This window comes from Lemur catta, chromosome 11, assembly GCF_020740605.2.
Source record: "Lemur catta isolate mLemCat1 chromosome 11, mLemCat1.pri, whole genome shotgun sequence".
Classification (NCBI taxonomy): Eukaryota; Metazoa; Chordata; class Mammalia; order Primates; family Lemuridae; genus Lemur; species Lemur catta.
In genome coordinates this window covers 6,375,454-6,391,309 of record NC_059138.1, presented here as the reverse complement: position 1 = coordinate 6,391,309, position 15,856 = coordinate 6,375,454, and the positions used below count along the sequence as shown (strand labels likewise).

General features: G+C 36.7%; 1 protein-coding gene across 9 annotated transcripts in view; it reads right to left on the bottom strand.

Moving 5' to 3' along the window:
- Window positions 1-15,856, bottom strand: part of EZH2 (enhancer of zeste 2 polycomb repressive complex 2 subunit) — a 65,854-nt gene that overhangs the window by 2,542 nt on the left and 47,456 nt on the right. For all 9 annotated transcript variants that reach the window (XM_045565100.1, XM_045565102.1, XM_045565105.1 and 6 more), the window contains 9 exons: window positions 7,523-7,614; window positions 5,720-5,960; window positions 4,782-4,951; window positions 4,287-4,381; window positions 3,085-3,125; window positions 2,521-2,646; window positions 1,555-1,733; window positions 740-835; window positions 94-175 (listed from right to left, as the gene is read on the bottom strand). In XM_045565100.1, coding sequence (XP_045421056.1) covers window positions 94-175; window positions 740-835; window positions 1,555-1,733; window positions 2,521-2,646; window positions 3,085-3,125; window positions 4,287-4,381; window positions 4,782-4,951; window positions 5,720-5,960; window positions 7,523-7,614 — 1,122 coding nt within the window. The remainder of the gene's footprint in view (window positions 1-93; window positions 176-739; window positions 836-1,554; window positions 1,734-2,520; window positions 2,647-3,084; window positions 3,126-4,286; window positions 4,382-4,781; window positions 4,952-5,719; window positions 5,961-7,522; window positions 7,615-15,856) is intronic.

The window sequence follows — 15,856 nt, the reverse complement described above, 5'->3', positions numbered from 1 at the left end:
ACCTCACTGACCTCACTTCCAAACCCTCAGCCAGCAGAAGGCTGCCAAATGTAACTCAAAAGAACTTAAATACCTTCTAGCTCAGAAACATACCATTGTTCAAGTTGAACAAAAAGCTGCACATGTATTTATCATACACTTTCCCTCTTCTGTCGGCTTCATCTTGAGAAATAATCTAAAAAGAAAGACACAGGAGAAGATTGAGACTAGGTGGTCAAGTCTGGCAGAACACACAAAAGCTCAAGAGAATTTGGGGCCTTTCTGAGAATACTCATCAAAGGTCACGATGGCCAATTTCCCTTTTCCATTTAGTCCATGCACATTGAAGAACAATGGTATTTTAAGGATTCCAACTTAGAACAATTTCCACATCCCCAAAAACAAACTGGGTGGGTGCGTTCCAAATTCAAGGTAGCCCTATGATTTTTCTCTAACCCTACAACCAAAAAGGCAGATAATTAGTGACACTGTCCTTTCTAGGTCCTTCTCAGCCAGGCTGTGGATTACACAGGACCGATCCTCTGTGGAGAAGCTCTTTTTCTCCCCATTGTCCTCACGTGAGAAGAGCTAAATGTGGCTAGAACTGAACCAAACCAAATCCACCCGCATTCAGTCCAGACTGAAAGGCATTTTATGGTAATTCATTTCTAATCAAACCCAGGGACTTGCCCAGTGAAACCAATGCAAAACAAAAGTGATTATACACAATATCCCGAGTACAGTGATGAGTGTGCCTTACCTCTCCACAGTATTCTGAGATGAATTCATTTTTCTGTACGGGGTCTTTGATAAAAATCCCCCAGCCTGCCACATCAGATGGTGCCAGCAATAAATGCTAGAGAATAAAGCATAATCCAGTTATCAAAACAGGAGAGCGAAGGTGGACTGTTGACAGAGTGCAGCCACTAGTTAGTTATTGTTCTGAATCCTCAAACCTGTTCTAAAGCAGTAATTCACACAGGTAGATTCAGTCAGTGTGAACGCTGAGGAGTACGGCTGGCTATATTTCTCTATCTCACAGAAAAAATAACCGTTGGTAGTGTGGTCCCCTCCAGTTCAGACTGCAACACTTTGACCTCCCCAAATCGCCTACATGCAATTCTCAGACTTCAAATATATAATTCCTAGCTGAGTTGTTTTCAAGGTTATTAAAGAAACATGAACTAAAAATTTGCCATGGGAAATTTCATCTTTTCCTCTACAAAGAAAGGAATCTAAAAATACTATTTGATAAGAATAGGTCTCTATATTCTGATAGAAATCACTATCTGCATCAAGGAGACTAGATAAATCATCTATTAAACAACTAGAAAAATACCTTTTATTCAAAATCTAATATCATTAAAGGCTACTTCTCAGAATTTACTGGTTTTCCTTACCACCAGAGTAAGGTGTTCTATAGAAATCTGAAAAGACTACCCAAAGCGGAAGGAAACTGACCATTTTCTCTCTCAGCTGCACCATTCAAGAATCACTTTCATTGAAGGCTACCCTGACATTTACATCATGGAATAGCCAAACACAAACAATTTTCCAGAAGCAGCTGTCACTCACCTTTTTGGAGCCCCGCTGAATACTGCAGTTCTTGCAGGACACGTTTTTACTGTCCCAATGGTCAGCGGCTCCACAAGTTAGACAGAGGTCAGGGTCACACTCTCGGACAGCCAGATAGCATGGGCACTGCTTGGTGTTGCACTGTGCTTTGCAACGGCATCCGGGAAAGCGGTTTTGACCTTCAGAGAGATGTTAAACTTTATCACCATCATCAATATCACAATCATCATCATATGCAAAAACAGGCAGAAAGGTTCACGGCAAGTCCTGAGCATTTGACTGACCTCCTTGACCTTCACAACCACCCTATTATGTCATTGTATAGATAAGGAAATGGAAGCCACAGCAAAGTTAAAGCTGCTAATACTGAAAAAGAACACCATTGAGTTCTTTTTTTACCTAGTAACTTTTGTTAAATGGTAGAAGTATTTAAAGTTCTATGATTTATAAAGTAGGTATTAAGGGAGGCTTTGGATAATAGCCATCCATGGTCCTTGGGCATTCTGGTAGCCCACAGGTCTAAACACTTCTTTAGTGTCCAGCTTCATTGAATAATTATAAAAATCCTACCCTAATTATTTATTCTGAAGACTGAAACCATCCTAACTTTGACAATTTCTGGTGCCCAAAAATTATTTAGGTGGCTACTTCCACCTCCCCCTCATAACCTGTGCCAGCTTTACTATGATTTACTCTAAATGATCAAAGAAGAAAAAAAGAATAATCGAATTCCTTTAATACAATCTTGCCTATCTTACACACATATTATCCAGGAGACTGGCAGGACACTAGCACAGTGCCAGTATAGGCTGGATAAATATGTGTAGGATAAATGGATTGCAGGATTTCCTAAAGTAAACAAGGGAACGCTCCCATGTTATATTCTGATTTAAGTTACTATTTTAAATTGCTGACCAAATACCTATGTAGTTCTCATGCAGTTGCATCAAAGCAACAAATACTTACACTCTGAACTACACTGACAAAACTTCTCACAAAAATTTTGTGCTATCACACAAGGGCACGAACTGTCACAAGGCTGCCGTGGATGATCACAGGGTTGATAGTTGTAAACATGGTTAGAGGAGCCGTCTGTGTAAAGAAAACAGCACAGCAGGCCAATGAATCCAGGGAGATGAGAAATGATCACACACAGTTTACAAGAGTACATTCTTCCCTGCTACCTCTGGAGCTTAGCTGGGTTTCCTTTACTGATTTTACAATGTTACAAATATTCCTGTTTACTAAATAATGGCAAATATAAGCCCCACCCCCAAATGCTCATGAGCCCTACCTCCGTGTCTCAGCCGCATCCCACAGCACTACTCCCTTAACTGACTCCCCCATCCAGTCAGCTTCTGCTAAAATGGCTGAATATTCATCAGACGCCCTCCATTTATATTGGTTTAGTATACATAAGTCAATGATACCAGAATAACCGAAACTCTAATCCAGTTACTATTATAAAACAAATGAGAACAAGGTAGACATTTTAAAGCTAATAATGAAGTTGAATGGAATGACACTAACCCTTTTTCAGTTGTATCTTTCTACAGTGTGCAGCCCACAACCTGCAGAAACAGAAAATAAAAGACAAACTTGTGGGAAACCGGAGTATAATCACAGCTACAAATCCAACAGAGAGCTGCTTAACTAGATCTGTCTGTGCGATGCATAGAGCAGTGCTTTAAAGCCAAGAATCACACATTACACAGCTTACATTTGCCATCAGTTTGGAGCTACCCAGAAACAGCTCAAATCACTCAGGCTGCCCCAGGTGTGCCGAAAAGCCTAGAAGTGATGTCACGTCCTGCTCATCCACGGCTCTTGGGTCAGGGCTCATGAGCACCCACATGTCCAGGAGCAGCAGGTGTGTCTCCCTATTGATTATTCTGATGGGGATTTTATTGGTACTTTCATTTCAGGCATCATTAACCATCCAATTGAGCTACATGGTCAGAAATAATTCAACCAAAAAGTCAGAAGCATCTACTAAAGCCTAAATTCCTATAGGAAAACTCACTTCTTTAAGTTCTAAATTACGGTGACCCTACATTTATTTTTAAAATGTAACAAAATATAACATATGCCTGCCTGTACACAACTTTTGAAGCATAATTTAATTGCTCCCTTACAGACCCAACTATGCTTCTTATTTAAAAAAAAAAAAAAAAAAAAAGGCAGGGGGGGTGGGGGTGGGGGAGATTAAATGGACTAAAGATAGTCCATTCATGAGTTTCTGGCTCTACATTTACAAATCAGATTGGCCTGAAAACATTTATTACACTTCATCACTCATGAAGGTAACATTCACACACGATTAGAGCAGGGTGAATGTAAGAACATCAAAACGCAATGCAACGCTTTGAAAATTCAGGCTCCTGGAATAAAACATACACTTCTAAGAACTGACCCAGAGCTCACATCAGGAACACATTAGAACATTTCATAACAAATGCTAAAGTAATTGTTTATATAGCCTTTACTGCAAAAGCTAGTAAATGTGTTGTTCTTAATCAAAATGCAATATGGTAACCATAATTTTTATGACCCTTAACATGCCAAATTTACTGAAGTCTCTCTATTCTTATACTAGCAATTGCCAGATTCCACGGGTCTACTTTTGATAACAGAGTTTTTTTTCTTTAGTAGACCAAGTGGTAACTGACCGCTGACTGCCCTGAGGGTCTTGCCTGCAGCATCTAGCTATAACACCTTTACAACAGACTTACCGGTGTTTCCTTTTCTTCTTTCGCGGAGGAGTATCAACATCCTCAGCAGGAGCTGGAGCGATGATGCTAGACTCTTTCACTCTAAACTCATACACCTGACAAGAGGAAGTTTTATTTAAGCAAACCATTCTTATACTCATTCATACCAGAAAGATTTGTCTCTTCTGTGACACTGCTAGGTGCTGGGAACACAGCAGAAATCATTGTCCCTACCCTGACGTTGGGGAGAGTAGCTGCAATTTTATTCTGGTCAAGAGTTGTGATACTAAGTTTAAATTCTTACTAGCTTTTTAAATCTATTGCTACCTAAAGTAGGGAAATTCTGTAACACACTGAAGAACGATCTTCTTTCAGTTCCCTCTTAGGAAAAAAAAAATTTAATTCTTTTCAGGAGATGAATAGGAGCTTAATAATAACCAAGAATATTCTTATGTTTGGACAATGGATCCTTATATTTGAAGCCTTTTTAACAATATTTTTATCAGATATGCTTACCTGTCTACATGTTTTGGTCCCAATCAGCCTAGCAATGGCACAGAAATTGTCATAATAAGTGCCAATGAGGACTCTAAACATCGAAGCTTCAGCACCACTCCACTCCACATTCTCAGGAGGCTCAATATTTGGCTTCATCTTTATTGGTGTTTGACACCGAGAATTTGCTTCTACAAAACGAAATGTAAGCCCAGGTCAAGAAATGCTACTTAGCAACAGTATTAAGACAAAGATTTAAGGTGATGGATATACCAATTACCCTGATTTGATTATGTAAATGTGTAACAATTATCACATGGACTGAGAATATATGTACATTATGTACCAATTTTAAAAATCAATTACTTAAAAAGGGAAGAAAATTTAGGGTATGCTTAAGAAATAAGCAAAAGTTTACTCATTTTAGAATAAACTAAGGCTAGAAACAATATCATTCCCCCATGGAAACCATGAGATTGGCTCCCTTTAATACACTTTCTAAAATGAAGGCCAATGGGCTTAGCCTGTGATTGATTATTCGTGGTATAATTCATAGGGCTGAAAGGACAACTAAAATCCAATCAGTAAATACCAACTCATTTTCTAACCAAAACTGCTCATAGAAAATCAAGAATATTAACCCAAATGATCTGAATTTTACTATGCCCTGTCTGAGAAAGTCAAAAAATGGAAAATGGGACAAAGAGTGAGAATAAACTGGATCATCAACTTCCAATCACACAGAAGGACAAACACCACAAGCTAGGGTAGGGATGGGGCAATAAAATAGCAGTAACAATTCAGCTACACATCTTGAGCGAACTCTCTGGTCTTAAGATTTCTCATTATACTGAAAACTAACCAACTGAGAAAATTATTCAATGTATTGCACATCCTTAATCTTCACGATATGAAACTTTCAAAGCAACCGTAAGACTCAGTTATGAGATGTGTCTTACCAGAGGAGCTCGAAGTTTCATCTTTTTTCTCTTCTTCTTCTTTATCATTGTTCTCGCCCCCTGTTTCAGTCCCTGCTTCCCTATCACTGTCTGTATCCTTGGACTCCAGCACATTAATGGTGGGGGTGCTGGGTCTGCTGCTGTTATTGGGAAGCCGTCCTCTTCTGCGGCCTCCTGGGCGCTTCGGTGGGGTCTTTATCCGCTCGGCGGTGAGAGCAGCAGCAAACTCCTTTGCTCCCTCCTATGAAATGAAAAATGTAGACATCAGGACCAAGTTCTAAGACTCATTTTGGTGGAAGAAAAGATTACATAAGGCAAGTTAGTCAAGAAATTTATCACAATAACCATTCATCACAAATCATTTGCATATCTAAATATACTTGTTTTCAATCTGCTTTTGACAGTTTGAAGATTTCGGAAACATAAACATGAATTCTATATATTCCTAGAGTGGTACAAAATCAGGAAAGACAGTTCTACATAGTGAATTTGTGAAACATGTTAACTGATTATAATTAAGTTAAAATATAATAAGATATAAAATATACTTTATATAATAAAAGTAGTTCTATATATACACAATCTATTTAAAAGTGAATCTTAAGAAGAATCATATACCTAATATGCATTGAGTTAGACTTCCTATTCAGGGTTTAAGATAATGCATACCTCTTCATGGTAATATTTAAAGTATATAAGAAAAATATAAAACATATACACGTGCTTGACTTTGTCACTTCCTGTCTTACTGTTAAAAGATTCAGAATTTTTTCCTGTGAGGGATACATAGCCACAGGACTTCCAGAACAAGACTGTAAGAGTTACATTTTGCATTATGAAGTACAATAATCCAATCTCAGAAAGTATAAAACAATGGTAAGAGCATGGTTTATAGAAAGACCACAGAAATATTTTAGATGAGCCAAATAAAATTCTGCCTTGTAAAGAATATTATAAAACAGTACTTAAGAATTCCATTTTTTAGTGGAAATAGAAGGGAGAAGTTTGAGAGCAGCCAACAGTTTTATACTTCATTCTACAAAAACCAAATTGCTTAAAAATAGGATACCTTCTGCAGGTGCCATTCAATGAATCTTCTGTCCAAAATCCAACAGGCAATATATACCCATTTAGTTCCTAGGTAGGAGTGGCTTGGTTCAAAGAGGGGAAATGGTAAAAATAAGATAGTACCCGTAAAAAAACAACTTTTCTATCTCATATTTTCCTAACCCCTTACCTTTTCTCCATCATTAAAAAAAAAAATACGTGGGACCTATAAATATAGCTAAAATGACAGTGAGTCTAAAACCGCTAAAGGGCACATGGCTATGAGAAAGGCTTAGGAGCTACTGCATATTATTACCAAGTTTCTGGTTTCTAAGTGGGCTATCTCTGTTTCACACGCTCACAAACTTTGTGGAACGTATAAAAGTCCTTGATCCTAAAGACCTTGAAATGTTGCTGAAGAGATAACACATGTGAAAAAAGAAAAATAATAACATAAGATTAATGAAGGACTAAAATGTGCAGCATATGTGCTATGGAAGAAACAGCATGGGTAAGAAAACTCTACCTGTTATATGGCCCATAAAGGCATAGGTGTAGACAAGGTTAATGCTGACTGCATCAGCTCTACCAAAGTGTAAAAAAAAATTTTTTTTTTCTTGGTCATGACAGCCTACCATTGAAAAGCCTACAGCACCCGGTATTCCCAGGCGGTCTCCCATCCAAGTACTAACCAGACAAAGTGCACAATTAAGACTTCTCAAATACCCTCTGGAACAATAAAGCACTAAATCTTACCAAATGCTGGTAACACTGTGGTCCACAAGGTTTGTTGTCTAGAGCTGTTTCCGTGTTCTTCCGCTTGTAAGTGTTAGGTGTTGCGTGAAAAGCTGCAAAATAAAACAAAGAATCCAAATATAACTATAAAATATTTACTTTCCCAATTCCACTAGAAAAGTCAATTCATAGATTACAATCTTGCTAATAAGTAGTTTACATTACTTTATACAACTTTCTTTCAAGCTCTTACTGAGCTATCACAATGTAGTCTCCACTCCTATTCCTCTAATTCCTAAGCAGGAAGGAAAAGCAGTAAATTCTGGAATGATTAGTGATTTTTTATTTTCTCCTTGCAAGTATAACTGATAATTTATAAATTGAGTCTTTAATATCTCCATATAAGCAGTTGATAGTCCCTCTATAGTGAAATCAGATTTCCTATTTTTAATCAAAAGAATTCTGACATCTATATTTCTTGATTTCTTAAAAAAGGTCATCAACTTGTTAAGTGGGGAGAAGAATGAGACACCATATTACTTTTTAAAACTCATTTTTAAAGATAAAGGAGAGATTACTAACATTCAAATCCCCCAAATTACACCCAATTCAAGAACATACTGAGAGCTTACACACCAGTGCCTTTCCATAGGAAAACAAAATGGTCAGATATAACAGGTTTTAGAAAGATAACACTGTTTGACACTTCAAACTCCCAAATAATGTGATAGCAAAGATTCAAATGATGATACACTGGTACATGGAAGCAGGATGAAAACATACCAGTGTGAACTTGAGAGAATTATTTGTGAAAGCTTGCTTCTTCATGTATTATACAAAGACAAATGCTAGAAATGGCTAACTCAGAATCACACAAATGAAAATCATTTTAATTTGGATAAAAACAAGTGGCATATTCACAAAGCATTTTTGAAAAATATTTGTAAAAAGCCACACTTAAGTTCAACAGAATATAAAGAGGAAATAAAGACAGGTTGATAAGGGAAGATTCTAGGAAGAGGACAAAGTTATGTTTAAAGTAGAAATCAAAGTTCAAAGTTTGTCAAGTGTGTGAGCTAGTTTCTTCCAGAACAAGAGCCTAAATACCATATGATTAATCTGGCACTGGATTACATTTTGACCAGCTGAAGACCCCTAATACCAAGACTGAGCATATATAGAAGCTTAAGGTCACATCAGCAGCAAGGAATTACATCAATCTATTAATAAACAAAATCTTTGTCACCTAGTCAACATATACTTAGCTACAAATTTCTGGTAAAATTTGTTTTTGTTTGGATGCCTCCTCTAGCATGTTCTGTATGTATAGACTTATCTTGTCCCCTCTGAGTGAAATACACAGGCACACAAACAAATACACCTGTACACACAAACACTCCTGAGAAAGCACACAAACATGCTTGTGTACAAATGGGGAGAGCGGCCTCTGCTGGCCCTGAACTAGGAGATAGCTGTTAATCAGAACTAGATGCTCATTAACCCAGATTATAGTCAAAACAAGAACAATTGTAAAATTAACATACTAATAGTCACAAGGTACTTTAAAAATTAAAAAGTGTCATTCTTAATTTCACATTGTATTTACCTAAAACTTGAAAGAGAACTATTCTTATGACTAGGTTTCCTTCAGAAGAATTTCAAACTTCAATTCTTAGGGAAAAATATTCATATAAAGAATTCCCTCTTCTAGAAATGTCTTGCCTGTTTTAGATTCCAGAATATTAAACATAATCCTTTCAAATGGGCTTTTAGTATTCAAAGAAGTTACTAAAATGTATTTCAAACTAAATGTAACGAGGGGAGAAAGATTACATAAAATTCCCTGATCAGAAAAATTATTAGGAAATTAAGGTAAGATACATTTTAAATTTCACAAAACGGAGAGAACATGGATATGGAGGGCACTTATTTTTTAAATATCAAAAGCAACCTATAAAATCTTGATGAGAAATCTTACCTAAACATCTCCAAACAAAGGTAAAAGACTTACAAATTATAATGTACAATTTCAGTTGTTCTTTATACCTATATATAAGATTAAATTGGCAGTTCTAAAAAATGGCTAAAATATACTGAGTAGCCACTTAGAATCTTGTAATATTTCACCAAATTAGTGACACCTCAAATACATAACTGTGGAATCAAAGAATTACAGAGGCTGGGTGTGTTGGCTCATGCCTGGAATCCCAGCATTTTGGGAGGCCAAGGCGGGAGGATCACTTGAGAGCCCAGGAGTTCAAGACCAGCCTGGGCAACATAGCAAGACTCTGTCCCCACAAAAAAATTTAACAATTAGCTGGGTACGGTGGCGCATGCTTGTAGTCCCAGCTACTCTGGAGGCTGAATCGGGAAGACTGCTAGAGCCCAGGAGTTCAAGGCTGCATGAGCTATAATCGCACCACTACACTTCAGCCTGGGCAAATGAAATCCTATCTCAAAAAAAAAAAAAAAAATTATAGAGTTGGAACAAACCTTAACAATCACCTATTTCCAATGGTGATTTTACAAACTAGAAGACAAGGGCACAAAGAATAATTTGCCTAAGTGTACCTCTTTCAGTACTCCTTTTCACTATATGAATAAAGAAAACTTCACATCTTTATATTCAGTCTTTGCATCGTTAACATTACCATACACCAGTTCTCTTAAAAACTTCTTTAAGCTTGTTGTGATAAAAATAAATGATCAAAGATCAGTACAAAAATGTCAGTTTCATACATTAACTTCTGCTTAAGGTACTGATCTTATCTACTCTGATTAGAACTTGTTAAGAATAAATTCTTACTGAATGTACTTAGAGTTGGAGTTACATAAAGTATTTCATGTGTGTCACAGATATCAAGGAGTACCTCACAAAATAAAAACTGTCAATATTAGCACATAGTATAACAGTAGTAACAGCAACAACAGTGGAAGCATCTAACAATAAATGCTAGTGAAACACACACTAAGAGGTTTATAGCTAGTATCTCACTGAATGCTCACAAAAATTCTCCAGGCATTAGAATCATCATCTGCATTTTATAGATGAGGAAAACAGGTTTAAAGGGGGCTAGTCACTTTGTTAATTACATGACAAATACAAATTCAAATACATCTGAACTTCTAACCATCACACATTCCAAAATTTTTTTTAAAAAGTCAATTACAAACTTTGAAATATCCTCTTTGAAATTCTAACCCTTTAACATATTAAAATTTCTCCAATCAACCCAATACACATTCTAGGAAAAATATTCAAAACAGGTTTTCACATATCATCAAAAAGGACAAATGGACATAATTGGGTTTGTGTGTATCTGTGTGTACACTTACTTATTTGTATTTTGGAGACACAGTCTCAAATGAACCCAAGCTGGAGCGCAGTGGCAAGATCACAGCTCACTGCAAACTTAAACTCTTGGGCTTAAATGATCCTCCAACCTCAGCCTCCCAAGTAGCTGGGACTACAGGCATGTGCCACCATACCCAGCTAATTTTTTAATCCTCCCACCAACCTGAGACAGGATTTTGTGATGTTGCCCAGGCTGGTATCAAGCAATCCTCCCACTTCAGCCTCCCAAAGTGCTGGGATTACAGGTGTGAGCTATCACATGCAGCCAAGGGTTTTATATTTAAAATGGATTCCTTGGATATTCAGATAATAACACATGTAAAACATTTTTTCCATTGAAAATTCTACCTGTGGTCCTGTTTAAGCACACATGGACGACCCAAGCTTACTTTTCCATGCTTAATTCTCTTCAGGCTTCCCTTCCTGCTTACTCCCTATTAGAAATGTTCTGTGACCCAACTCTTTATAATACCCAAAGTCAATTTAGTACCTGACCGTGGTTCCTCAAACACAGGGACTAGACAGTCAAAGACAGACCAGACAGTCAATTTTTGGCTGAAGACTTGATAAAGAATTACCAGGATCCCAAGTTTGCAGAAAACCCAGCCTCTAATTTACAAAATGGATTGTGGCGTAAAAGTTATCAGGAATATGAAGTGTGATTAGTTCTAACCAAAACCATTTATCCTTCAAGGTTCAACAGAACATTCAAGTCCCTCTAATAGAAATGTTTCATGGTCTGAGGGGTACTGGGCCTCTAGCCCAGAGGAATTACAAATCTCCTACCATCAAACCATTTCCTTACATTAAAAAAGAAAGAAAGAAAAACACTCCTAACATCTAAATAACAAACAAGGCCTAATACCAGTAAGGCTATCAACACAGAAATAATAAAAGTAGTTAATATCCAAAAAGGTTCTTTCACCTGGAAGTTTAAAAATTCCCCCTTACACATGAGTTAAAGAAAAAATATAAAACAAAATTTTAACTTAAAATAGAAAAAACACCAAATATCAGAACCTAAGCTGAAATAGTGCTCTACAGACAATTCACTGGGATTACAATTCCAACATACATCCCCAAAAGAAAGCATGAAAATGTAAACATTAACTCATAAACAGAAAAGTGGAAAAACTAGTATCACAGCTAGTTCTGAGGAAAAAAAAAATACATAAAATAGATTTTAAAAATAAAATATATAAACCACTTATTCTCATCAAAAAAGGGAGAATGAAATACATAAAAATAAGAAAATATTCACAAAAATAAAAGCAACTGAAACAATCATTAAAGAACACATAGATCAACTATGTAACTTTTTTTTCTTTTGAGACAGAGTCTCACTCTGTTATCAAGGCTGGAGTGCAGTGGAATCATCATTGCTCACTGCAGCCTCCAACTCCTGGGCTCAAGCGATCCTCCAGCCTCAGCCTCCCAAGTAGCTGGGACTACAGGTACACAACACCATGCCTAGCTAATTTTTCTTTTTTTTGTAGAGATGGGATCTCGCTCTTGCTCAGGCTGGTCTCAAACCCCTGGCCTCAAGCAATCCTTCCACCTCAGCCTCCCAAAGTGCTGGGATTACAGGCGTGAGCCACCATGTCTGGCCAATATAAATTTCAAAACTTGGATATAAGGGATAATTTTCCAAAACTCACCCAGAAGAAAAAGAAAATTTATCTGTATCTACTAACATCACTAATTTTTAACACTGTACTGAATATACATGTTAATGTAGTTTAAAAGGAGAAAGAAATTCAAGTTACAAAGATTAGAAAGAAGGCAAAACCATTGATAGCTGCAGAGTATAATTTCATAACTGGAAAACTCAAAAGAATCTACCAAGAAACTATTATAAATATGAAGACAAATCAGTAAAGAAGCAGGGCACAAAATATTTAAGATATAATAGGAAAAAGCCCAACAACTGCAACAACAAATTAATAGCTGAAAATAATCTCAACAAAAAATGTCCAAGAGCTACATGAAGAAAACTTGAGAAGTTATCAAAGGATGCAAAAACAGACTAGTATGGTTAAACTTAACCCTTAGGTAATTTATAAATTTAATGGGATTCCAATAAACCCACCACCAATTTTCTTTTTTAACTAGACAGACTGATTCTGAAATTTACACAGAAAAACAAGAATAGCCAGGAGATCTCTGCATAAAGCCTCATGGATACACAGACTAAAGGAACACAAAATTGAGAAACAGACCCAAATATTATACACATGGCAACAGGCAATGAAGGAAGTATCTCAAAGCACTGAAAGATAAACTTTTCAATAAATAGTATTAAAACAATTAGGCAACTCTGAAGGTGAGGAGGTAAAAAAAATAAAGCCTAAGAAAAGTGCTAGAAAAAAAAGGTGGAAAACTCTTTTATAATTTTGGAATGGAGAAAGCCATTGATAATTCGACTACTTTAAAAAAATTTTTTAACTTTGTTTATGGAACTTTTACCAAACAATATACTAGAAAAAAACTGCAACTCATCTCCAAAAACCTAATCCTGATTATAAAGAGCCCCTAGATATCAAAAAGACCTTCAGTAAGACTGATAGCTAAAAAAGAAACAAAAAGACCAATGAGCAAACAAAGAAAAATAGTTCACAGAAAATAAAATATAAATCTCTTGAACATAATATAGGAAGATACCCTCATTTGGAAGAAAAACACAAAACTACACTAAAAACCATCTTTCACTTATAAAATCAGTAAAACAAAATCAAAATCAGTTTGGTAACACACTCTATAGACAGGATTCTGAAAAAAACAGGCACTCTTACTTTGCTGATGGATCTATATATATATGGTAGGTCATTTAGCAATATTTAAATAAAGTCTTACCAGGAAACTTGAACTTGTGGGAAATGGGTACAGGTATGTGCAAGGTTATTACACTGTGGCAACATTATAGCAAAAGGCTCAAAAACAACCCAAATGTTTGCTTTTAGCAACCAGTTGTGTAAGTTACAGAGCCTACTGAAGTCACTATGCCACTGTACAGATTTGACTAATACCCACAATAGTAAGTCAAAAAAGGGAAAAGGCTGACCACTATGGTACTATTTGAATAAGATGGTGGGAAAGAGAAGAATATATTTCTTCAAGGAAACTGTAAAAGATATAAGGAGAATGAGGTGAAAACTCAATGGATTGGGGAACAAAGGCTGTAGGGAGACTTCTCTGGACACATTTTAGTATTTTTTTGAAATGTAAAACATGTAGATGATGATCTATTTAAAAAATAATAATATCACGCCTGTAATCCTAACACTTTGGGAGGCCAAGGCAAGAGGATCGCTTGAGCCCAGGAGTTAAAGACCAGCCTGTGCAAGAGTGAGAACCCATCTCTACAGAAAAACAGAAAAATTAGCCAGGTGTTGTGGTGTGCACCTGTAGTCCCCGTTACTTGGGAGGCTGAGGCAGGAGGATTGCTTGAGCCCAGGAATTTGAGGTTGAAGTGAGCTGTGATGACACCACTGCAATCTAGCCAGGGTGACAGACTGAGACTCTGTCTCAAAAAAAAAAAAAAAAACCACAATAGCTAGTCAGACCCAAGAACTATTTTAAGTATTTCACACACACTAATTCATTTAATCCTTACAACAACTCTATGAGGAAGCAATATAGATTTCTCAATGTAGAGATCAAAAAAAAAAAAAAAAAAGCTAAAGTGCAAAATGCTATGCTTAACATACAGTCATGCAATGCATAACAACATCTCAGTCAATGACAGCACATAAGACGGTGGTCCCATAAGATTATGATATCATATTTGCCCTGTACCTTTTCTACGTTTAGGTGCTTACTATCGTGTTCCACTTACCTATGGTATTCAGCACAGTGCCATGCTCTACAGGTTTGTAGCCTTGGAGCAATAGGCTATCCCATACAGCCTAGGTGTGTAATAGGCTGTACCATTGAGGTTTGTGTGAGTACACTCCGTGATGTTTGCACAATGCCGAAACTGCCTAAAGATGGATTTCTTAGGACATATCCCCATTGTTAAGCAATGCATGACTGTATATAGTTAATGATTTATTAATAACGTGCTTTACCTAAGAAAAATATACAGTGTGTGGTATTTTATCAAAGTTAGCACAAAACAAGGAAATACCTGTAGATTTTGTTAAGGCTAAATTATGAAGACATTGCTCTAGTGTAAAAAGAAGGAAAGATGGGCCTAGCAGTGCTGGACCCACTGCTACCAAATGCTGCAAGTGGGCAGCTTACTAGTCCCATGGAAGGCAACTTTATTAAAGTAAAATATTTCCCTCTTCTTCCAGCTTAAAAATGAGATAATTAACAGGTTCAGGGTTCAGTAAGATATAACAGGTTCAAGGTTCATCAAAATTACTCATCTCTAAATAGCACAATAAAATAACTCTTGTAAATAATGCTTAAAAGTAGTATCCTATGTCTATGGTTCATTTGGACAACAAAAAAGGTATATTAGGCCTGGCACGGTGGCTCACGCCTGTAATCCTAGCACTCTGGGAGGCCAAGGTGGGTGGATCACTCGAGGTCAGGAGTTCATGACCAGCCTGAGGAAGAGCGAGACCCCATCTCTACTAAAAATAGAAAGAAATTATCTGGACAACTAAAATATATATATAGAAAAAATTAGCCAGGCATGGAGGCGCATGCCTGTAGTCCCAGCTACTCAGGAGGCTGAGGCAGTAGGATCGCTTAAGCCCAGGAGTTTGAGGTTGCTATGAGCTAGGCTGACACCACAGCACTCACTCTAGCCTGGGCAACAGAGCGAGACTCTGTCTCAAAAAAAAAGGGGGGGGTATATTAAATGCTATATCTATAAATAACAAATTGGAAGGACTCTTTCAATGATTTCAAAATAGAGCTTCCACCCAATTCTTTTGCTATAGTGATATCTGGACACAATTTACAATATTCTTAATAAAAATTAGACGTATTTTATAAAATGACGGTGTGTAAAGGAGAATTAAAAGACAATTCAACACAACTATTTCAAG